The following is a 24,639-nucleotide window of genomic DNA, read 5'->3' as shown; positions in this document are numbered from 1 at the left end:
CAGTTTTGTTACAATAAGATATATTTATATAGTTAGTAGACTATGGGTTTTCTGAGAATAATTGTGGTTACAAGATTGCTGTTACCAATTTAATGACAAAGGAAAAATCAGACGCTAAAAAAATCAAATCAAAGTGTATAAATAGAAAAACATGAGAAAAAAAAAACAGGAAAAAAACCCCACAAAAACAAAATCAAAGAAAAACCAATAAAAGCAGCAAAACCCTAAAAACCAACAGTAATACAACAAAGTAATACATCGGTTATTGTACAGTAGCAACATATTCCCAGTATGGGACAGATGTATACTTCCTTTAATGTCAGTTCAACATGTTTATGTATGTATGTATTACATAACGCTCTAATCTTTAATATACATGTATGTTTTCGAAGGAATAAACTGTAACTGCAACGATTACATTTAGATAATTTTAAATTATTTGCCAATTAGCATTACACATTTACTGAGTTTTTTCTGTACATTCCCTTTTATCAAGAGTACATTTACTCCTCTTCATGTTATTTTTACATATCCTATCCACTTCTTAAGAATAAATCTTGGAAAGTTTGGTTGGTGTTAAATTTTGTTGTGATTTCTTAGAGCTATTATCTTTTGCAAATTCCTCCGAAATGCCATATCGTTTGATTTTTTCTCCTTTTTCATCTCTGTTTTCTTCTTGTTGTAACGTGCTAGCACAAATAGAAGAGAGAAATACAAGAAGCTTATTATCTTACTTAATATTCCTCTTGGTCCACAAATCATGGACAAAATTCATATAGAAATTGATAGGAACATTGATTCTATATCATTTTAAGTAGAATGTTTGGTAATAATTTCAATCAGAACCGAATCAAAATGGATAATGTAAACAAGCGACCACATGTTTCCTATCCATTGCTGATGAAACGACTTGTTTTCTTACTTTGACACTTATGTAGACAGCAGTTCTCTTTCGCTGGACAACACAGGAATCGGTAGGGGAGGAACACCAGGTTGATGGGGGACGGGATCCTCCAGTCGTAGTCATTGATCACCGTGTATCTCTCAAATCTCCACAGCTTTTCCGAATTCTCCTGTACTCTCTCGAATGTGTAGCTATTTGATATAGAATTAAAAGGGCATGGTCACGATTTTGGTCATTTTTTTCCTGTTTTACTATTTGCAATGCTTTATGAATGCATTTCTAATAATCAAATGAAATTTGGGTGCCAGTCGTTTAGTTTTAAGAAAGATACAGGGCTCACAATTCGTCCTGTAAACAAGAATCGTGCCCTGTTTTTGTTTACATAAGTTCAATATACCAGGAAGATATCTTTATAAAGCTGGTTTGTCTATCTTATTATTCATTTAAAGCATACAAAAATAGTTCCTAACGATTAACACATTTATTTTAGGTCTAAAACTGGAATTTTCACTTCAACATTCGAAATGTAAACAAACGCTTTGTTTACATAGCAAAGAATTGTAAGCTCTGTAACTCGCTTTTAACTTATCAAATGACACTCAAATTTTGGTTGCCTATTAAATTATATGCCTTACTAATGCATTGTAAACATTAAAATCGAAAAAATAGTTTTTTGACCAAAATTGTGACTATGCCCCTTTAAGATTTGTTCTTTCTTTTACAACAACACACACATTGAATAAAATTAACAAATTTCTTTTTTGCCAATTTCAAAGATAACTAGAATTTTGTTGTCTTAAACAAATTGAAAAGGCTTTTTGACATCCCCTTTTCCCCTTTTTAATAAAAAAAAATCAGAAAAAAATCATAGTTTCCCCCAAATTCTTCAACGCCTTGGTACATGTATATCCACTTGCCTGAAAAGAACTTAACAAATGTCAAAAGAATGATAATTTCATAACTTTTAAAGAAGCTATACTTAAAATTTCGTTTTGAACATCATAAATTTTAATATTTAGGCCCCTTTAAACCCCTATAAGGGTCAACTATTTTCAAATTGTACTCTTCACTTTTAACTAAAGACCAAACAGATTTTAAAAATCGGATGAAAAACTTAAAAAAAATGATAGTTAAAGGACCGTTTTGAAAAGTGACCCCTCAAGATCCCTATTCTCCGCAATCTTATTTAGAACCATTTTCGGTCCGCGCATTAGGTCTCATTATATAATACGAAATTTAAAAATATTTGCTTGAAAACTGTTTGAGAAAACGTGACACACGTGAATTAAGTTTAAAACTCCCATAGACATTTTTTTATCAACTTAAAAAAACCGAAAGTTTTCAATAGTTATAATGAAACTTAAAATATATGATGATTATGACAATTTTAACATTTCTCATGCCTCATTTCTTAAATCTGTCCTTAATTTTAATTTTTACCTTTTTCATTCCGCTTTTTCATAGTTTTATGCCGAATAGTAAGATGTAGGAAGAAGGCATCACTTACGATTTTGTAGCTTGAACTACTAATTTATAAATCTCTTAGATTATAATAAAAAAAATAAAATTGAAACAAGAATCCTTTTAATATTTTGTATTTTGCATGTGTTAACTGGAAGTTTATAAACCGGATGTCCAAAAAGAAAGTATGGGAGAACTAAGCACGTGCTACAATAATTAAACATTAAAATTTAATTCTGTCGTTTTCAAAAAATCGCCGGCAAAACTTTATCGAGACGAAGTTTGATAATATAACGGAAAATGACAATAGATATTATCATCCGAATTAATTCATTTAACAATTAAAAAAAAGGACTTAATATGTCCAGCCCTAGAGCCTGTACCCCTCTCTCGGGGGTCATGAATTTCACAATTTAGGTAAAAGGCTTCCTGGACATCATTACTATGTAACCAGTTTGTTTTCCCTATATAAGTGGGGGTAGAGAAAAAGATTTTTGAAAATTTGGGGATTTTTTTGGGGCATATTTGGCCCCACTTGTGGTGCCCTTGGGGCGGTAGAGCCATGAATTTAACAATTTAGATCCCTCTAACCACAGAAATGCCTCACACTAAAAATGGTAACAATCAGCCTTATAGTTTTAAAGAAGTTAAAAATGTAAAATTAACGCATGACGGACGAAAACGGATAGCAATAGGTCACCTGAGTTTACTCAGATGACCTAAAAAAAAAAGGATGATAATTTCAGTGGCATTTGATGATTTCCCTTTTTTTTGTATAAGAATATAAAAGCTTTAAAATACAACAATAACGATTAAAAATTGTCAATTTAATTGCTACAAATGGACAAGGAAATTGTAGAGAAAAATGTCACAAACGGTTATATTTTTGTAATGGTAAATTACTATATTAAATGATAAGATGAAAAAAAAAACCAAAAATCCAAAACAATCGATTTTCATGTCGTCTTTTTATGATTATTAAAAAGGTTGTGCCATAACTGTACTATTATTCAACAATATGTTAAATACATATCTTTAAAAATTGGTCGTTAAAAAAATAGTTCCAATCGCAGCCTCTTGCAACTAGCTGTCTTATGAAATTCACAATATAAAAGTCTTACCTAAACATTGCGATAACAAGGTTAACCAAAAGGAGATTCGAGAATAAAAGGTAGAATGCAGCCACGGCTTGTACCGTCCAGTCTTCTTGAGGACAACGTTCTTTAGAAGTATCAGACTCCCATTCAGATGTTATATTGGTACATTTGTCCTCTTCGAAATCCGGCTTACTACCTAAAATTTTATTTGATAAAATGTTAAACATCTCTGGTACAGTATCTCTTCAAGAAAACAAGATGAACGCAAATATTTTTAACAAAAATGAAATGGTCAAATTGAACTTTAATTACGGTCATAGACAAACTTGAAATTGAAGACTTTTGAGAAAATGTGAAGACCTTTTCCAGTGCAGTCTATATTTTTCATGAGCTACATTTTACTAAAATGATGAATATGCAATAGTCTAACGATTATACTAATCTGATTTATAAATCATGTGCTCATTTCACTTACCATCAAGATAATCAAGATTCAATTCCCCATAAAGCTGCCAATAGGGATAGTATATAATGGTCCAGATTCTCCAGTTGGTCCAATCACCGCTCCATATTGATTGATGATCTGGCCAGAGGTTGGCATGATAATATATACCAACTCCCAATACCAAAAATACAGCAATGGACAGGAATCCGAGTAGGTCTTTCAGCTTAATATTGAAAAGTAGGTCTTTAAGCTTAATTTTCAGAATGAATAGTGAACCTTTTAACGAAAAGGACAGTAAAATCACGATACATGTTGTCCATCTGCTATATTTTGCATTTAAAATCTTGTACAAATTGCGTTCAGTATATAATACATTAATTCACATACCATTTCTTTTATCATGATAAGGGTAGGCCCAAGTTTTCGGTGAATTAAAAACACTTCCAGGAATCTCAAATACATGACAAGCAGAGACAAGGCAAACATGCGTCTTGCAATGGTAAATGTTTCGTCAATGTAAAAGTGTCGAACAAACAATGCAGCAATAAGCAAAATGTATGACAGCAAATCAACTACATTCCAGAAATCATATAAATATCGTTTCATTCTGGAGTAATAGCTTCTGTGTGAGCGACCCTGGGCTTCCAAGCATCCCTAAAAGGAAGACATGTAAAATGTACGATGCTTAAAGAAGCAGAGCAACGCAATGTTTCAAAGTATGCGCAGTTTATCCGGAAAAAATGTTCTAACAATACACTTTTTGTTGGAAGAAAATGTTTGAAATAAATATACGACACACACACACACACACACACACACACACACACACACACACACACACACACACACACACACACACACACGAGAGAGGAGAGAGAGAGAGTATGGATGGAATAATTATAATATTTTTCTGTAGTAGGGTTGGAAGAATAATGCTTGATTGATAAGTGTGTGATCAAAACACATACCTTTATTCTTTCGATGGTATAGAATATCCATTATTTTTTTATTTTTGCTCATACATTTTGTAGATACCAAAACGACTAACTGACAATTCAGTTTGATAAGTATTTTAAAATTGTTTAAAACTACAGATTTTTAAACTTACAAAACAACTTATCAGTTCTTCAATAAAATCTCCAGCTCCCCAGAAATACACATAATATTCAAACACTCGAGCAATGTCCTGTACATAGTATCTGGTGCTGATACTCGTGAGTACAAAGGCGCTGTACATTACAAGCATTATAAAAAACATCATCTGAAATAATGAACGTTTTTATTAGAGACACCAAATCTCTTCCCTCCAACATTAATAAAGAAAAGTACGTACAACTTGAATATACGAGAAAAAGTATTAAAAAGCCAAAAAGAAGTTAACAGTAAAAAGTTTCACATGAATGAAATAACATAAATTTCCTTAATTAGTTGTATATTTCCACTTACATAATTGAATAAGTATTTTGTCAAGGGTGCAGTGATGAACTTCCTTTTTTCTTTAAAAGCAGACTGAAATCATATTGATAATTTTTTTCTTTAATAAGAAAACAATTTTACAATGAAAATATATTTATGCAAGTTCTCGAATAAAATTTAAAACATATTTAAAGTATTATTCTTGGAAATCCAAATATGTTTTAAGGTTTAACCCTAACCGAGTGGGATTTACATGCAAACGAAAAATGTCTTTATGTTTTGCAATTATGCAATAAACTGAAATTCAATAAACATTTATTCTCATTTTATCCGTCAAGTACTCAGTATTGTTTTGTATTTAAAAGGGCATAAACGCTAAGTACAAGCATACATAAATTAAAGATGATAAAAGAAAACCACATTCTAATCTCTAATCTTATATTAAAGATTTAAGGTTATATGAGTATTGTAATTGAAATAGAACTGAATGAAAATGATGTGTCTAGAATAGTTAACATAACACGATATCACAAAAATAAGTTTACTTCTAACGGAAATGCTTACCAGGAAGAAAGGCTTCAAGTCTGGTGCCAAATTGTTGTACCATTGCTTATTCATGTTCTTTTGTGAACATGTATGAGCTACAATATCATACATGAAATTTTCATAAGCAAAGGTCAACGGGCTGGAGTGGATTCCCCAAACAACCGCCTCGTCATCCATCATTTCGATGGCATGCTTTGTGTTTTCGTTGTACATACTATCCATCAATGCGATACAACGTTGTTCAAACATTCTGAAAAAACAATTTAAAATAACATTTTTTCTAAGTAATTTGTTCCTATTTTGTAATTTTAAATTAAATGGATAAGCGCGCTGATTAGATGCATGTTAGAGTAGTTCAGTAGTTTTCCGTTAATTGCAAACAAAAATTACTTTGAGTGTTGTTCCAAATCATTTGACAAAAGTTGTTCCTTGACATTACTGGCCTTCTTGGAAAGTTTCTTGAGAATAGCTGAACACAGCAATCCAGTCACTAAAACAACCAAATAGCAATTGCAAATACAAAAAATCCAAACCGACGTAATCAATCTAAATCAAAAATATATTTTCTTTGAAATTTTTGAGAAAAAAAAACCTACCAAAATTGTCTAAATATAAAAAAAGAAACCTTAGATATAGAGATTTGGCGAGAGGTAACCAGGTTTTTTTAATTTTGCATATTACATGCGAGGCTTAATGGTATACGTTTATAAAAAAAAATGCGTAAAACACAAATATTATCAAACAAAAACTCTTAGCTCTTCGACGAAAACAGAAACAGTATAGTTTTTTGAGTTCGAACTATTATACATGTATTGATATTTATTCCATGATATTTGTATATCAGCTCTGAAACATAAAATCATGTGACATATGTTATTTGTTCGACAAAAAAGACAAACTATTTGTACCAGTCCCAGTATAATGGATTTCCAGTGATCATGAATGAACACAAAAATTGGAATTGATGAACACGGACAGTTGTGGCAGAATATTTTTTTTGCATTTTTTTTTCAAATTACATTAAATTTCATCCATTATTACACTTTGCTCGGTTTCATTTTTATTACATTTTCGACACGTATATCATATGATAGAAAAGGAAATACACTCGTTCTGTTCTTACTAATCAAATGTGTTAGAAGGCATATTTTTTGAAAAACATATTGAAAGCCTTATATTTTAGCAATATTTTTTTTCACGAAAAGTTTCATAAATCTAACAAGAGGCCCATGGGCCATATCGCTCACCTGAGGAACAATAGGTATGATAAAATCAGCTCAATGGAGTCATAATACAAACTATCTGGACAATATACAATAATTCATGTAAATCCTGTATAAATAAAATCCATTTTCCCCTGGATATTCTTATGTTTATAATCATTAGTCCCTTTTCTAACAGGATGATTTTATAGTCATATCATGTGTTGAGTATTGCAGTTCTCAAAAAGATCCCTAACAATAGTTTATATATGGGATATAAACGTACAGTAAACTCTCAACCTTCTCGTGAGGCCAAAGAATTGTCCTGGGGCCATAGTCTTAACAATTATAAAGAATCATCTGGCTGATTAGTTTCTGAGAAGATTTTTAAAGATTTATCCTATAAATTCCTTTGTTAAACTTTGACCCCCCCCCCATTGTGGCCCCACCCTACCCCTGGGGATCATTATTTTCACAACTTTGAATCTACACTACCTGAGGATGCTTTCATACAAGTTCCAGCTTTCCTGGCTGATTAGTTTCTGAGAAGAAGATTTTTAAGGATGACTCTGTTTATTCCTATGTAAAACATTGACCTCCCATTGTGGCCCAGACCTACCCCCAGGGGTCATGCTTTTCACAAATTTGAATCTACACTAACTGAAGATGCTTCCACACAAGTTTGAGCTTTTCTGGCTAATTAGTTTCTGAGAAGAAGATTTTTAAAGATTTACTGTATATAATCATATGTTTAACTTCATCCCCCATTGTGGCCCAAACCTACCCCCGGGGGTCATGATTTTCACAACTTTGAATCTTCACTACCTGAGGATGCTTCCACACAAGTTCCAGCTTTGCCTTCGATTTAGTACTGAGAAGAAGATTTTTAAAGATTTACTGTAAATATTCCTATGTTAAACTTCGATCCCCCATTGTGGCCCAACCCTACCCCCGGGGGTCATGATTTTTACAACTTTGAATTTACACTACCTGAGGATGCATCCACACAAGTTTCAGCTTTCCTGGCTGATTAGTTTCTTAGAAGAAGATTTTTAAAGATTAACTGTGTATATTCCTATGTTAAACGTCGATATCCCATTGTGGCCCAAACCTACCCCCGGGGGTCATGATTTTCACAAATTTGAATCTTCACTACATAAGGATGCATCCACACAAGTGTCAGCTTTCCTGGCCAATTAGTTTCTGAGAAGAAGATTTTTAAAGATTTACTTTTTATATTCATATGTTAAACTTCGACCCTCCATTGTGGCCCCACCCTATCCCCAGGGGTCATGATTTTCACATCTTTGAATATACACTACCTGAGGATGCTTCCACACAAGTTTCAGCTTTCCTGGCCGATTAGTTTCTGAGAAGAGGATTTCTAAAGATTTACTCTTTATATTCATTTGTTAAACTTCGACCCCCCATTGTGGCCCCATTCTCAGGTGAGCTAAAAAGGTTAAGTTTACAATTCAATAAGTTGGTTTCTGGAAGAACAGATTTTGAAAATTTTCGTAATAAATATTGACAAATTTTTTACTTTTTTAAGCGCTAAGCATAGCTCAGCCCTTTATTGTCGTTAGACTTCAACTTCCGGTGCATCGAATAACCGCCCCCTATAAGCAAAAGTGATGAGGAAATATAGTGCGTATACAGAAGCTGAAATGCTATATACATATATCTGTTATATACATACAGAAGCTGCGTTAGCGCTTTTCAGTACTATCAGTACTTTCATTTAATCTTTAGCTTTTAAGATCTGTGTACAAACATAGAATTGTTAGTAAATCTCTGTATCTTGCTTATAATTCGAAGCAAACACTCAAAAATGGTTAGTAAATAGAAATGGTTAACAATTAAACACAAGAAACATGCACTACATGTATAACAAATAAAGAACACAATTTATTTTTTCGAAATGAATCATATATATACATGTATATACCTACATATTTCCGTAAGCGATATCAAACTCTATTTAAACTGAATAAACTAGAGAAAATGCCGAGCATCTCAACAAAAACCTATTGCATTAATCTACCATTACGCAAAAAATAATGCCGAATTACCGATAGAATTAATTGTATTTCAGTACTCCTACATCAGATTTTGCTTAATTTGCGCAGGTAAACAGTTAACGTAACTGTTTGATTTACCGAAGTCTCTGTTTGATTTGATACGTAAAAATTACGAAATACAGACGACAGTTTCCAGGTTACAAAGCATAAATAATGAAAACGAAACGAAAATCAGAACAAGCTAACATCAACGTCATGTGTGAAAACTGTCAACGCATTGAAATATTTAGCCTCAATTTACTTAACAAAATCGGCACCAATATATTTTTCATGTTTCAAAAATTTCCCTTCATACGCGAACTGTTGCACAACAAGCAAATTCATCATAGTCAGATCGACCCTTTTTCGTATAATGTCATGGCTGCTTTAAACAAAGAACCTCGTTTTAGAAGTATGGAATACGAGTCTTGGTAAAATGGGTAAGCAAAACCGGGCCGTGTCAAAATAAAAGCCGGGGCAGATCGGCAATCGTCAATTCCAAATACGCATTATTTTGCAGCAATATTTACAGCAAATACAAATATACTGGTCCATCAAATATCCTGAAATTTTAATGAGATTGGCAGATTAATAACTGCCAATCTTTTGTTTTGCCCAGGCCAAGTCTTGTCTACCCATTTTACCGGATGCCGAATCCGAGGCTATTAAACTGATTGAAACACGCCTTTCCTTTATTATTATTTTCGTAATAACTCAGATTTGAAACAGAATTAGACCTTAATTTTTGCAATTTATATTTTCCTTCCCATAAGGATAATTTATGCTAAACTACGTTGAATTGGAATCAGTAGTTCTTGAGAAGAAGATTTTTAAAAATGCACCCCCTTTTTCTACAGTTTCAAGGTTTTCTCCGCTTTGAATACAGATCGGACTTTTATTTCTGCAATTTATATTCGCCCTCCCATAAGGATGCTTTGTGTCAAATTTGGTTCAAATTGGATAAGCGGTTTTAGAGAAGAAGTTCAAAATGTAAAAAGTTTACAGACGGACAGACAGACGGACGGACGACGGACAAAAAGTGATCAGAATAGCTCACTTGAGCTTTCAGCTCAGGTGAGCTAAAAAGCTTACATAAATGGTTTCCACATCTAAGCCAGCAAATTTCAGCTAATTCCTTTCTATTGGCGTAGATTGCCCACAGTAATATATCGGAAATAGTTGATGTTTCAGTAGATTCTGTAATATTTATGAAATTTGATATCCAGAAATGTCCACTGAAAACACATTTATATTTATCACAAGATTATTACATTTCATAGTTCACATTTCTGTTTGCACTGAAATTAACGGTGAATGAGTATCTGGAGCATGGTTTAGGTGCATTATTGCCAAGTTTGCATTTTTTACATCAAAATACAAACCTTAAGTTGGGATTTCCAACTTTAAAATTAGATTTTTCTAATTTGAATCTTGATATTTTCAGGTTTCATCGCGGAATTTTCAATTTTAGCTTAAGAATTTCAAACTTAAACCATAGACTTCTCATCTTAGGAGTAAAATTTTCCGACTGGTAGTGGCTTATCTAAGTTTTTACTGTACATGTTTTACGCATTCTACTAAAATAAAGTGTTATACATGTTACCAGCGACATTAATAACAGAAATTGGCAACTCCGCCATTAATGTGTTTTGTTGTTAAAAATGGTACCAACCTTACTTTGAGAACTTCATTTTAGTAAACTGAGATACTGATCTTAAACCATAAGTATATTGTTGAAAAGCGTGCGTAGGTTTTAGACATTTTTGAAACAAAAAAAATAAGATTAATATAAAAAATATATATTGATCAGCTATAAAACATCGGCGAAGTCTCGGACGACAGGTAGCCAACTGCTTCCTAAAACTACTCTTTTAATATTGTTTATATGACATAAACTCATGAAAATATAATATTTTGAATGCTTTGGTAATAGGTTTTAGCTGTAAAATATAATTGTTTATAAGAAAGATATACTGATTCAAACTGGGAACAATTTACAATAGGGATCGCAGGATTTTGATCGAATGCCAATCTTTGTTATTTATGTCTCTGATGTTACTGATACATTTATAAAATTAGACTTAGTAACTAAAATACAAATTAGATTTTTTTAAAATTGTAATTTTTTAAACGTTGTTTCCGTTGTGGGCCTTGCCATCGTGCTTTTATGACGCGATCATAAAGTCAAGCTTTGTAGGAAATAAAAGAAAATAGTAAAAATCGTTTGCCCTTAATTTTTTTAATTTTTTTTTTTACAGAATATTGGTATCATCTTTTTTTTTTTTTTTAGTTTTTAAATGAATCAATTATACGAAACATTATGTGTAACATTCCAAATATATGGCAAAGTATCGTGCATTCTATCATTTTGATTCTTTTATTTAAAATAGTATGGCCTACAACAATTATTCGAACTTCATCACGCTTTATATATTTTTATTCAGCAAATATAAACATGTACGCATAAGAGTTTTACTATTTTATTGAAGATCTTTAACTTGAATTAAAATAATTAGTTTTGCGAGAATAAAGATGATGCAATTAAGTTCTTGAATTACTAGGAAGAAATATATTAAGAAACATGGTTTCTTGTGGGGTTTTTTTTACAGAAAAAATGACAATTGTTTTATAGAATAAACTGTTTTAAAGGTTTGAATTCTAATAATCTTAAGTTCTTGTCCCTTACTGTAAGTAAACTTTCGACAGAGTAATTCGTGCATTGTCATTGTGAACTTAGCAAACAAATATCAATGAATGAATCAATTAAAAAAAACGATAATTAGTAGTAACAATTAAAGTACGTAAGCAATGAATATGACAGAAGTCATGAAAAATTAAGACTCCTTATAATAATAATCAGACAAACTTAATAAATTAACACTTAAATAATAATTAAATATTATCATACTATGGTTATATTGAATGTGTCTTTCTTTCGGAAATAATAAAAAGAAAATCCTCAATAAATACCTTTTTTTTCGTATTTTAAAATTCTGCAACACAGCTCCTTTGCTGCCTCTGCTACCGACTTTGATAGTTTTTGCATTTTATCAACATTTTCTATCCACTGTTCACCCTTCTCCTCCGCTTTTTCCTTTTTTTCCGTCATTTTTCTATATTTCTTAAAAAGGTTTTTCGTCTGCTCTTTTTGTATTTGCTATCAAAAAAATTAATGCTGTTTTTATAGACAACATCTGGAAGACTTTAAAAAGTATATTTAGATAATAGCATACATACATTTAAAATCCACTCCATATGCAAATAATCATCTTTTTCTTTACAATCCTGGCAGGAAACAGTCTGACAATGAATATAATAACAATTTATAATATGACTAATAGAATAGATAAATAAAATAAAATAAAAAAAATAATTCCATATTAATAGAGAAAGTTTGAAATTAAAATGTAACTTACCTGCCCGTAAAGCTCAGGTAGATCAACTTTTCTGAATGACACCCCTTTAGCCAACAAAACCCTCACGTAGTCACATCGGTTCGCTTTTAAAGCTTCCAGAAGAAGAATCTATATCATGGTTGATACAAATATAAAACAGCCATGATAAGTAATTTTAAAATAAAACTAATAAAACTAAGAAGATCAACATTTTACCAAAAGATTAATAGTTGCTTTAAAATGAGTCTTTCAATTATGCATTTAAAACATGTTTTATTTATTTTTTGTTCAATGTAAGACACTTAAACATATGTTTAAAAAAAGAAAACTAATCAAACTATAATGATGAACAGGTCAAAACTCACAGGCCCGCATTCTTCTAAACGCTTTGATTCTTGTAAAAGCTGGTATACGAAATAGAAGTATTATGGGAGTGATGTAGGCGTGGAATACTTTGGATTCAACACGTATGGTCTAGATTCCCTTTTAAACTTCTGCAGACTTTGATTTAGAATCGCCTCGTCTGGACAAATAGAGTTCTTTTGAAGAAGTTTCCAGGTAAGAGAAAAACCCTTGAGTGCATGTCCATTTTCTTGAAGATGAAAACCATTTGCATTTGCTGATGTATTTTGGATTGATTCCTGTTGCTTTTTTGGATCGTGTTCTACAATTAGAAACGTATTGATTTCTGCATATTCATGGACAAGAAATATTGAAAATTTTATGAGTAATTCATTAAAAAAACGCCTGCATGCCCAAATTTGATCACATTAGTGACTATCAGTAAATCCTAGTTGTTTTCTCTGTCATCTCTATTATTTCTTTAACATTTAACTATTTTTGTTTTCCCTCAGACTGAAATGTCACATTTTCATTGGATTAAACATGGCACGTGATTGCCTCATATATCTCTATGTAGGTTCTGTGAGGATTAATATTAGGCAAAAATGGCCGTCATTGGCCGCCGCCTCACCTACTCATCTCGATATTTCATATTATTTAACACAAAAATCGTGTTCAGTAAGTCATTAAAATATTTAGAATAGTGGCCCTTTGGAATTATTTTTTAAGTTAGAGTAGTTGCCCTTTGAATATTGACGTCACATTGTTGTGTCTGGAGCAGAAGATAATGGCAACGTCTAAATTTGCTCAAATCTCTGCAGAGGTTTAAAACTGAATAGCAACAAAACATTGTAAGTAATATAGGTGAAACAAAGATTTTTTAAGCGTATTTGAAAGGTGGTATTGATAATTTTGAAGAGTTTAAATGAGTTTAATTGGACGAGATGTGAGGCATCTTGTACATGGCTTTGCGTAGATCACCGCTACTGCAGTATTTTTGAATGAATATGTCGCTTGATAGTCCTCGGGAAAACAAAATACTTATAAGGTTAGTTACAGACTCATTACGGAAATATATTGGGTTGATCAATCTCAAAGACGGCTCGGCTTCGCCTCGCCATCTATGAGATTGATCAACCCAATATATTTCCGTAATGAGTCAGTAACTAACCAAATAAGTAATAATGTTGCATACTTATTGCGTCATTGGCATTAATGCTCTCTGTTGACCAGCAACTGACTACAGTTTCTCCAACATTGTTTGATAGCATTAGTGGATCATCACGGTCAAGGTCAAATTCCCCTACCTAAAAAGATTTCCCATAACCTTTGTAACTTATTGAAACACAGAAAAATCAAATTTTTATATTTATTCCAAATTCAATGAAATGGATTTTTCATTATTAAAGTTATCAAAACAAAAATTTCCATCAAAATTTACTTAAACTTTTTAAAAAATTTGCTTTAATAGGAAATAGAGAAAATATTGAAAATCTCTTACTAAATCCTTATAATTTTTAATTGTGTCCAGCAATTTTACCAAATCTTCATATCTTTTTTTATCAAACTGAATGCCAAATAAGATGCTCGCTTTCTTCCGAATTTCCTCTCCACTAAAAACACACACACACAAATAAAATATTTAGATATTCATATTCTTTGTATGGTATTTTTTCTGTACTCAAAAGATTTACAATAACTTTTTAAGAGACGAAAACAAATATAGAAAGTTGCATTGATTTTGTAGCTTGGCTATACTTTGATTATAAAACAAAACCTTCGTATGAAATCTAGAACTAAATCTGCAGCCTTTCCCGATCCTTTCATGATGATAACGGGGATATTCTTTTGCAGTGCTTGTGAAATGTGATCGATTGTTTGCAAATCCCCTTCACATACAATTATAGCAAGTGGAACCGGCATTTCTACAATAATTCAATACTCAGTAAACATTACGTACTTTTCAATGTTGACACATTTTTAAAAAAAATGAATACGTACTTATCTCCATTTTTGGACTGAAGAAATCTACTTCTTGTTTGGAAATAAGTTCTTCAAATTTCAGCATTTGAATTTCATCATCGCCGATATTGATTTCATATATCTTTGGATCTTTCTCCTCGGTATTTGACTCATCGATGTTTACGTCTTTTTTCTCGATTAGAGTCTTCTTCGCTTTAGATTCCCCTTCTGTCAAGTTATTTGATTGAGGATTTCCCTATGATGTAGTTGATTTAGTGATTATAATATCAAATTTATTATATTTTTCTAGAAGTATGTGACTAGTAGGTACCCATCATCTCTAAGATTTTTTTTGCTGCCTTGATAAAGCAACTGACACATAAAAGAATTGTGTTATTGTTAAATAAAACGTATTGTGGCAATACCAAGCTCGTCTGTTCGTAACAGTTCTAAGCGTTTTATGAAGGTTATTACATTACAAGGCTGCTTTCTTAGAACTGTATTAGAATATTTAGTTGGTTTTTTTTTTGGTCTCTCACAGAGAAAATGTGTATATGTATAATGAGGCTAGCCATTGCCTTTTTTCGAAGTGGCTTATCAGACTGTCTTCAAGGCTTATCATTTACTGTCCGTCCGGAATAATACAGTTTATAGAATATGCATTATTTAAGAACAGGATAAAGGTTTGCCATGCATTCAACTGAAGGGTTAATTAAATGTTACTAAAATGTGACTGAATGGCATAGCTATGACATGTGGGTCAGTCATAAACTGAGTGATTAACCTTAAGGGATTGTAACTATGGCTCTCTCCGACCAAAACAAAGCAGCACACAGAGTGAACATTATATATGTTATTTTCGAGTGGATTGTTATGTTTGTAAATATACTTTGGTCCTTTAATATATATGTTGATAATGAACCTAAATAAGGTTTGGTCATACAAGTACCAATCATTTGAGCAGATAATAACACATGGGCCAAACCAATTTGATAACACATTATTATATTATAAAGACTTGCAAACCCACAACAAAAGGGCTTTTTGAGTACATATAGGTACATTTTCTTCCTCAATTACTTACTAGTTATTGTATTTTTAAAACATGAATATTATAATAGTTATTGTATTTTTTAAAAAAAAAGATGTGAAGAAGAAAATTGTACCCCAATGCGCTCAATTCCTCAAATTAAAAACATCCAAACATTTATTTTGTCTTCCCAATTATAATATAATGGCTGTCGTTTTACTAACACTTGATTGAATACACTGAAATGTTCAAGAGCTATAAAAACCAATGTATTGACAGGCAAATCACTCTATTTCGCGAAGGCCAACCTACTATTTTCATCTTTATTCAAAAATAACAAATGGCTACAAACCAGGATAATTTTCCACTGTAATATTTTCTTTTTAATAGCGATAATGCCTTTATCCCCATAATTTCGATTTTATTTACTGGTGTCTGTAAAACTATAAAAATTGATGTAGATTTCACATTATTCATTGTATAAGGAGGGGGCCCCAGAAAGTTACAGCATATCATCCTTTTTTGTACAATAATTAACGTTTAGCGAGATATTTTTTTTATGATCAACTAAAATTTCAGCGTCTATCGTAGAATTATAAGCAAGATACAAAGCTCAAAGTTGTGCTAGGTTTGAGTCATATTTTGTCCACATGAATTTATTACATTCAGCTTAAGAATTTTTAACTTTGTATTTCCTATTTAGCATCTAAAATGAAAAAAAAAAATGCATGGCCTCAGATCTGTGAACAAACATAAAATTGTGAGCAAAGCTCTGTATTTTGCTTATAATTTGAAGCTTAACACTCAAATATGGTTAGTCATTAGACATGGTAAACAATTAAACGTAAGAAATATGCACTATAACAAATATAGAGCATAATTTATTATTTTAAAGTGAATCATATACATGTATATACCTACATATTTCCATCAGCGATATTAAACTCTATTTAAACTAAATAAACTCGAAAAATGCTGGGCATCTCAACAAAAATCAACCATTACGCAAAAAAAAATCATACCGAATTACCGATACAATGAATTGTATTTGATTACTTTATTAATACATTAGATTTAACTTAATTTGCACAGGTTACAGTCAACTGTCTGATTTACCGAAGTCTACGTAACAATTACAAAATATAGGCGATAGTTCCCAGGTTACAAAGAGTAAATAATGAAAACGAAACGAAAATCAATACAAGCTAACACCACCGCCATATGTGAAAACTGTCAACGCAATGAAATATCTAACTCTCAATTTACATTAAAAAATCGGCACCAAGGTATGTTTTTGTATGTTCCATTCGCACGCAAACTGTTGCACAACAAACAAATCCATATTTGTCAGATCGACCCGTTTATCATACGTCATGGCTGCTTTAAACGAAATACCTCGTTTTAAAAGTATAGAATACGAGTCTTAGTAAAATGGGTAGGCAAACAGTAGTTCTTGAGAAGAAGATAATAATGCACCCCCTTTTTTCTACAGTTTCGAGGTTTTCTCCGCTTTGAATAAATATCGGTCTTTAATTTTTGCAATTTATATTTGTCTTTCCACAAGAATGCTTTGTGCTAAAATTGGTTGAAATTGGTCAAGCGGTTTTAGAGACGAGTTCATTATGTAAAAAGTTTACAGACGGACAGACGGACGACAGACAAAATGTGATCAGAATAGCTCACTTGAGCTTTCAATTCAGGTGAGCTAAAACCATTTAAAAAACTTAATTACTAAATAATATTATACTGAATAATTAAATACAAAATTTTACAAAATTACACTTTTTGGGGAAATTACTTATAAAATTGTATACTGTTTGATGAAAATGTGATTACAAGTTTACAGTAGGGATTACACTAAACAGAAATTACAACAAAAACCTCATTTCCAGCGATATTGATGAGTTTAATATGCCTATCGGGGTCACCGATATCCTTTTGTTTTTTCCCAAATTCCATAGCCTCGTAGTGTTGATAGGCATTCCTTATGACGTTTGAAAGTCCTTCGTCGTTTTTGCGGAACAGTATCCAGGTTTCTTCAAAAAAATTAACCACTAGTGAGTATATATGTACACACCATCATTCGGGTTTTTTTTAATTAAAAAAAAAACTTCTATATTCATTGTGCTTGCTCTTCAAAAACAGGCCTAGATATGCACTTCTTTGTATGTTCAATGGATGTATATTCGAACTAGTATTCAACACGACTTGTTGTACAAAGAAAAAAAAACATACCACTAAATGTCGTTCTATACATCATTCAAAAAAATCTATACCTCCACCACTCTTTGCTGCTTCAATCAGCGCCGTTTGGAAAAGTGTTGTTGGCCATGGTCTGGGTACGAAACTGTCAGAATTCCCAATTACAGAAAACACCATGGTTGGAGTTGAATACATATTAACAAGTTTCTTTTTCTTTTGTTTTCCATCTTTTTTTACTTTGGGTTCGCTTGTATTCACCTCTTTTCTTATCTTATCCCACAAGATATTCATATCAGACACATCCTTAAAGAAAACAAAAAAAAAGTAAACATGGTTCAACTTCACGTGACAATTACGTAAAGGAACGTCTCTGTTACAGCAATATGATTTTAAAGGGGCATGGCCACGATTTTGGTCAAAAATTACTTTTTCGATTTAGATGTTTACAGTGCTTCAGTAAGTCATTTTTAATAGGCAACCAAAATTTGAGTGTCATTTGATGAGTTATAAGCGAGTTACAGAGCTTACAATTCTTCGCTATGTAAACAAAGCGTTTGTTTACATTTCGAATGTTGAAGTGAAAATTCCATTTTAAGACCTAAAATAAGTGTGTTAATCGTTAGGAACCGTTTATTTATGCTTTAAATGAATAATGAAATAGACAAACCAGCTTTAAAAAGATTTTTACTGGTATATTGAACCTATGTAAACAAAAACAGGGCACGAGCCTTGTTTACATGACAAAGAATTGTGAGCCCTGTATCTTGCTAAAAACTTAACGACTGGCACCCAAATTTCATTTCATCATTAGAAATGCATTCCTAAAGCATTGCAAATAATAAAAACAGAAAAATAAAATTTGACCAAAATCGTGATTATGCCCCTTTAAATTGGCTGTAAAGTACTTTTTGCCTGAAAACAATCGGTTTTTTTATCGTTTAATGAATGTTGCATACATCATAATGAGACTAACTCAAAAGGATATCCAATAATTTGTCGTTGCATTTAAGATGTAGATCTAAATGTAAATTTTAGAATCGCGCGGCGTTACTTAATATAGTTCAATCATGGCAACAAAATTAAATTACAAGGGATATATGTAATTACTACAAATTCGACCTTTATAAAACTGGGCTAGAACAGTTTAAACATTTTAAAGAGTCTTCCTTCTGCATTTGTTTTTGTGTTCTCAGGATGATATTGACATTATAAAACATGGTGATCATTTAAATGCTTTTATTTTTTAATGAACTTCAAAGTTTGACTTAAAGAAATCAAACTTTCTTTATACATTTGGTTAACGTTAATCTTATTTTGTAATTTTAATTTTAAGATCGAAAGCAGGCCTACAAAATGTGTTTCAAACCTTTTACATTTTATAAGTTTTATTGCATAAAATACCAAACATGAGGTTTTAGTGGTACTTAATAAAGAATCCATGAGTTTGATAATTTTTATAGAAGTCTCTTATATAGCACAAAACTATAGTTACCGAAAACACATTTCTTTTTATCAATTTAAGATAAATTATCTGAATACATGTTGTTTTAAAGCTGTGGATTTTTTTGCCTTTAAACTGAATGTATAACTTAAACATTTTTGTAGAAAATAATCATGTGCAGCCAACTTAAAAAATGTCAAGTGATATCTCTTAATAAACAACTTTGCAGTATATACACGTAAAGTGTTAACTGCTTCATTCCAGTCTATAGGCATATTGATAACAGAACTATTGAATTCATTCTTTGAACAAATTGTTGAATTGATTATAACAATATTTTTAATTAGGTGGTGTATGAAAGATCTTAAAATTTCCTTGTTGTTGTGAGCATGTGTATTTACACAGATAGCACATTAAACATAATGACTCAGAAACAAAATACATTACAGTTGCATTATAGCAAAAAGGAGTTTCAACATTTGCCTTGTCATAATATGTTATTTTATTATTGTGCACTGAAAACAAAGAAATAATAATATTGAATGAATGTTCCGTTTTTACTGCGAAACATTTCGTTTTAAATTACTTACATATGACTTGTTTTTATGCTAGTTTTCTTCTATAAATAGCTCTAATTAACATACATTACTTTTTCTTTTAGCATTCTGATGTTTTAGTCAAATTCATCGAAGACAATACCTATATAATTGATGCAAACCTAAGAAAAAAAATATTCATGAACATGATACCTTAAATTTTTGTAATAAAAATTAATTTAAAAAGCCTTTTTAAATGTGTCTCACGTTCATAAAAAATGAAACTAAAGGTTTAAAAAGTATCGGTACAAAAAAGTAGATACAATTTCAAAACAACTGAAAAACCATTACAAATAAAATACAAGTGTTTTGAAAGTCGTGATTTTGAGCATTTTACCTTTCAAATATTTTGACCCCCCCCCAAAAAAAAAAAGATTAAGCAGATAATTGCCAAGGTTTTTGTTAGAAATAGCCAAGCTTTTGAAAACTTCTTTATATAGTTCATTGGAAATGTGTGGTAAACATGATATATAATGATAATTGATCTTATTAAAGTCCACAAACCTTAACAACCACGTAACAAAGCAGACGAGCTTTAAAAAACAACTTCTGTCATTTTTTAACAAATGTCCCAACTACATCGAATGTAATGAAAAAGGTTTAAAGGTACGGTGTGTGAAAAAAAAACACAGTGTAAATGAATAACATTCTGTGTTTCAACAAAGTTACATACGAAAAATCAACCATTTGTCAGCACAAACCAACACTAATTTAATGCAAATGGTTCGACAATAACATGTCCTTGTTTCTATCCTTATGACAACTTATAATGGTAAATGCATTCTTCATTTTGTTTTAAATGTTGCCAGTTACATATTATTGCATGATAACAAGCAGACACATATACTAAAATAGCTTTAAGAAAATATTTTTTTTCGAATTGTTAAATAACGCTTATGCTACAGATAGTTTATAGATGCTTAACATTTTTTTTTAAATAATAGATAGCGGAAATGAAAGTATTGGACTACGTCTGCACTCAGACCCATAACAATCACATGTGTTTATTTATTACGAGAAAAAATGACCAGGCTATCAAGTTTAATTTGTTTGCTTCTTTTCGATAGCACATGTAAACTGTTTGAAAATGTATTTTTATATAAAAAAAAATTCAATACCATAAAAAGCACAAATGAATTGCATCTGATCTTTTATTTTTTTTCAATTTTAACTCGTAAGAAACTTTCCAAAAATACGGGGTTCATGAAATTTTGATTGTTTTATAATAGAATACCTCTGATACATAGCCGTGTCTTAGCTAGGACTAGGGTAGGATCATGTAGATTTTGTTAATATCTTTAAAGAAATGTATTTCATGTTTAGAATAATCAATTTTAATGTCCATTATAGGTAGTTTTCAGTCAAAAGCATACCATTGTTATAATATTTCTTTAAATTGATAATGACAACATTATAATTAATTTTATTGTTCTATTAAACGATGCATCAAACAAGTTCAAGCGATGTCTAAAGCAGGCAAACATTCCACGTGGAAGAGATGTATTTGTAATATTTTATTAATGTACGTCATAATCGATCTTGATAAAAAAAATAACCATGTTTGAAACATATAAACGTTTTTATAAAATGATGAACAAAAATATCTCAAATCATGTGCCAAGTCCCTTCTTAAAACAATATTTCATACGCTTAAGTAAAAAAGAGTTCAAGTAAGGTGTGTAATTGCATGGTAAATAAACAGAAATATAAGTAATTTGATGTATACCTGATTATTGTTTCCAGTCGTCGATTGGTTTGTATTGGTAGACATCTTTAACATCAACCGCAGATATGCATTCTAACTACAAGGAACGCAATGCACTTTCTGTGTCTCGCACATATTATTTTACAGTATCAATTTTGACCCTGTGCAGACGTTTCCCGGGTTCCTGTATTTACTTCGGTCGATATTGAAATCTTTTGTTGTTTCCTTTTATACATTCTAAGTGTGCGTTCACAACACGCTTGGCTTTAAAGGTCTTCAGGAAAAGAATTTTTGTTTTTAAATACGCAGGCTTTATAAATACGAGTTTTTTTTCAACAAATGAGAATTTAATTCACCTTAACTTTACAAAACATGAATCTTGTTTAATTACAATAACATGCTTTTACACCCCTTCCGTTATCCCATGTATAAATGTTATATTTATATGTAGCATCAATTTTTATCTTTTGAATATATTGATATAAATGATATACGTAACTTTTATTTTGATTTTGTTTTGAATATAAGACATATATGTTTTCAGACGCATATTGTTGGGGATAGCTTTAATACTCTGGTTTGAATGTCGGGCTTGATAGTTTGCGTGCGTGTAAATAACTTTGAACTTAACATAAGAGTCAAACAAAGTCTATTTTTGGTATGCTTTTTTAACAATAATAGGACTAGTAATCAATGGGAAAGTTGACTCAGACATCAGAACAAAGAAGTCCCCATGTGTTTGGACTTGTTTTTTCTTTGCTGTTTTGTTGACTTATTGTAGCGTTTGTGTTTCATACTGCTGTTAATATACCATATAATTTAGATCTTCATCGAGTAAGGTCTGAACTCTTTTTGTAAGATTGATTTTGATTTGATTGTTAAGATCAAAATTCCACAAATTAAAAACCATAGCACGTGTTTACACAATTACATACTACTAAGATTGTGATATCAAAGAAATTGATCTTTTCTGCAAACAATATGCACACCAAGGTTCTAGTTATTTTCCTATACAGTTGCCAATCTATTGTTTACAAGGGTTTTTTATTGATGTTTCAACTTTTTGATCATCATCATTCTAGTTTCGTGAAATCACGTTTGTAAATGCTACGCTACATGCATTTTCTTAATTAATTAGACAAAACATGTTTTGATTGAATATATTATCAATAACTTTGCCGTTCCAGTTCAAATTTTTAAACCCAATTTTTACAACATGGATTTCAATTTGATCTTTTTTTAAAACCTAGGTTAATATAAAAAATTGTTTTGTTCTAAAACAAAAACAACAAACATACATTTTAAATTACAAAAAGACAAAATAGTTTCTATAAGCAGTATAAATTTTTGTCGATTTCATTTTCAATAATACCTTAAAATCAATACCTCTCTCTCTCTCTCTCTCTCTCTCTCTGTCTCTCTCTCTCTCTCGCTCTCTGTCTCTCTGTCTCTCTCTCTCCTAAAATTACCTTTCATTTGTGCAACCTAATCTCGATTTTTGACATATAGACTGTTATCTTCATTCATTGATTTATCATTTCATGTTACTTAACATTTTATTAGTTTTATATTGTTTGTGATTAAATTAGTTAAATCAAAACTTGTGATTTACAGTGAAAAATATCTCATTTAATCAGATACTCAAATCATTAACAAAATAATGATTGAGATGTTACAAAATGAATTATTATAAAGTATTAAAATACATTTATCAAGGGACGGGTCAGGAGAAAATGTTCACTCCTCTTTAGCACCTGGTCCTTCCTTTATTTTTTTTTTGATGTCCGGGTTTGCTATGATCCTGTTTTGTAATTTCTCTTTTTACTTTTGAGTTTGAACTTTTTTCTTTTTCACCACTTGTCATCAAACAGCTCCTTACTAAAGCAAAGTAGCTTCCAGGTAGGTTATTATAAAACTCATAATGAATTCGTTTTAACAGAAAGACATAATAACACATCGTTGAAAAGGCATGCAACAAAAAACATATTCATGAAAAAAACATGCCATTAGAATATTTAATATTTAGAAAGGCGAGTAGCAAAACATCAAAAGGTCAGATTCTTTGTTGATCACCACTTTCTTTTTGGTTTTGTTTTGTTTTGTTTGTTTTTTTTGTATTTGTTTATTTGGTTGTTTTTTTTTATTTCCTTGATCCTTCAAACACGAGTTTTCAACAAATAAAATGATTCTGAAAAATTCAACACTTATTTTTTTTTTTTATAAAATATCAATCAATTGAACTAATTTGCTAATTAGAAATCATCCGGTATTAAACTCTTCCTAAATATGCATTTCATGGGTTTATTGTACACTTCATTTGTTGGTTTGAATACGTTTCCTTTTTTTTTCTTCAGTTTTGCCATAAAATTTACAGTTTTTCAAAAGACATAAGATAATAGGAAGTTGCTTTTCAATGTTTGCAATAGTCAAAATGGCATGGTCACGATTTCTGTTTTGTCACCCCCCCCCCCCAACTCTTTCATAATGTTTACAATGTTTCAGAAATTCATTTCTATTAGGTAACCAATTTTTTTTTTTTTTTATTATTATTTTTTTTTTTTTTGACATTTTCAATTCACAATTGCATATAAATATGTCATTGGTATAATAGCAAGTGAAATTACAATTTCAAAAAAAAAAAAATTCTCATTAGCTAGTGTCTAATATATATATAGAAATATATATGCATATCAATATACAATTAGTGAAAGTTATAGGGGAGAAAGTTCAGAAAGAAAGACTGATAGTATTATGTACAGAAACATTGTATTGAAGCACTTAGATAAGTAAAATTGTCAATCTACTGACATATATAAATTCATCAAATTCGATTTT

At 30.9% G+C, this 24,639-nt stretch overlaps 1 protein-coding gene across 1 annotated transcript; it reads right to left on the bottom strand.

Moving 5' to 3' along the window:
- Positions 1–18: 18 nt before the first annotated feature.
- On the bottom strand, positions 19–18,239 carry LOC117687700 (transient receptor potential cation channel subfamily M member 2-like). The gene is made up of 16 exons (XM_066084901.1): positions 18,137–18,239; positions 17,742–17,896; positions 12,892–12,930; positions 12,548–12,655; positions 12,369–12,431; positions 12,102–12,288; positions 10,224–10,328; positions 6,260–6,359; positions 5,888–6,119; positions 5,354–5,416; positions 5,016–5,168; positions 4,295–4,561; positions 3,938–4,130; positions 3,487–3,658; positions 923–1,095; positions 19–689 (listed from the first exon to the last, which is right to left on the bottom strand). Exons 1-16 carry the CDS (start codon positions 18,237–18,239, stop codon positions 577–579), a joined length of 2,226 nt encoding a protein of 741 aa, XP_065940973.1. The 3' UTR covers positions 19–576.
- Positions 18,240–24,639: the final 6,400 nt, after the last annotated feature.

The sequence above is a fragment of the Magallana gigas genome, chromosome 1 (assembly GCF_963853765.1).
Source record: "Magallana gigas chromosome 1, xbMagGiga1.1, whole genome shotgun sequence".
Taxonomy (NCBI): domain Eukaryota; kingdom Metazoa; phylum Mollusca; class Bivalvia; order Ostreida; family Ostreidae; genus Magallana; species Magallana gigas.
Note: the sequence above shows the minus strand (reverse complement) of the source record. Positions and strands in the feature narration are given on the sequence as shown.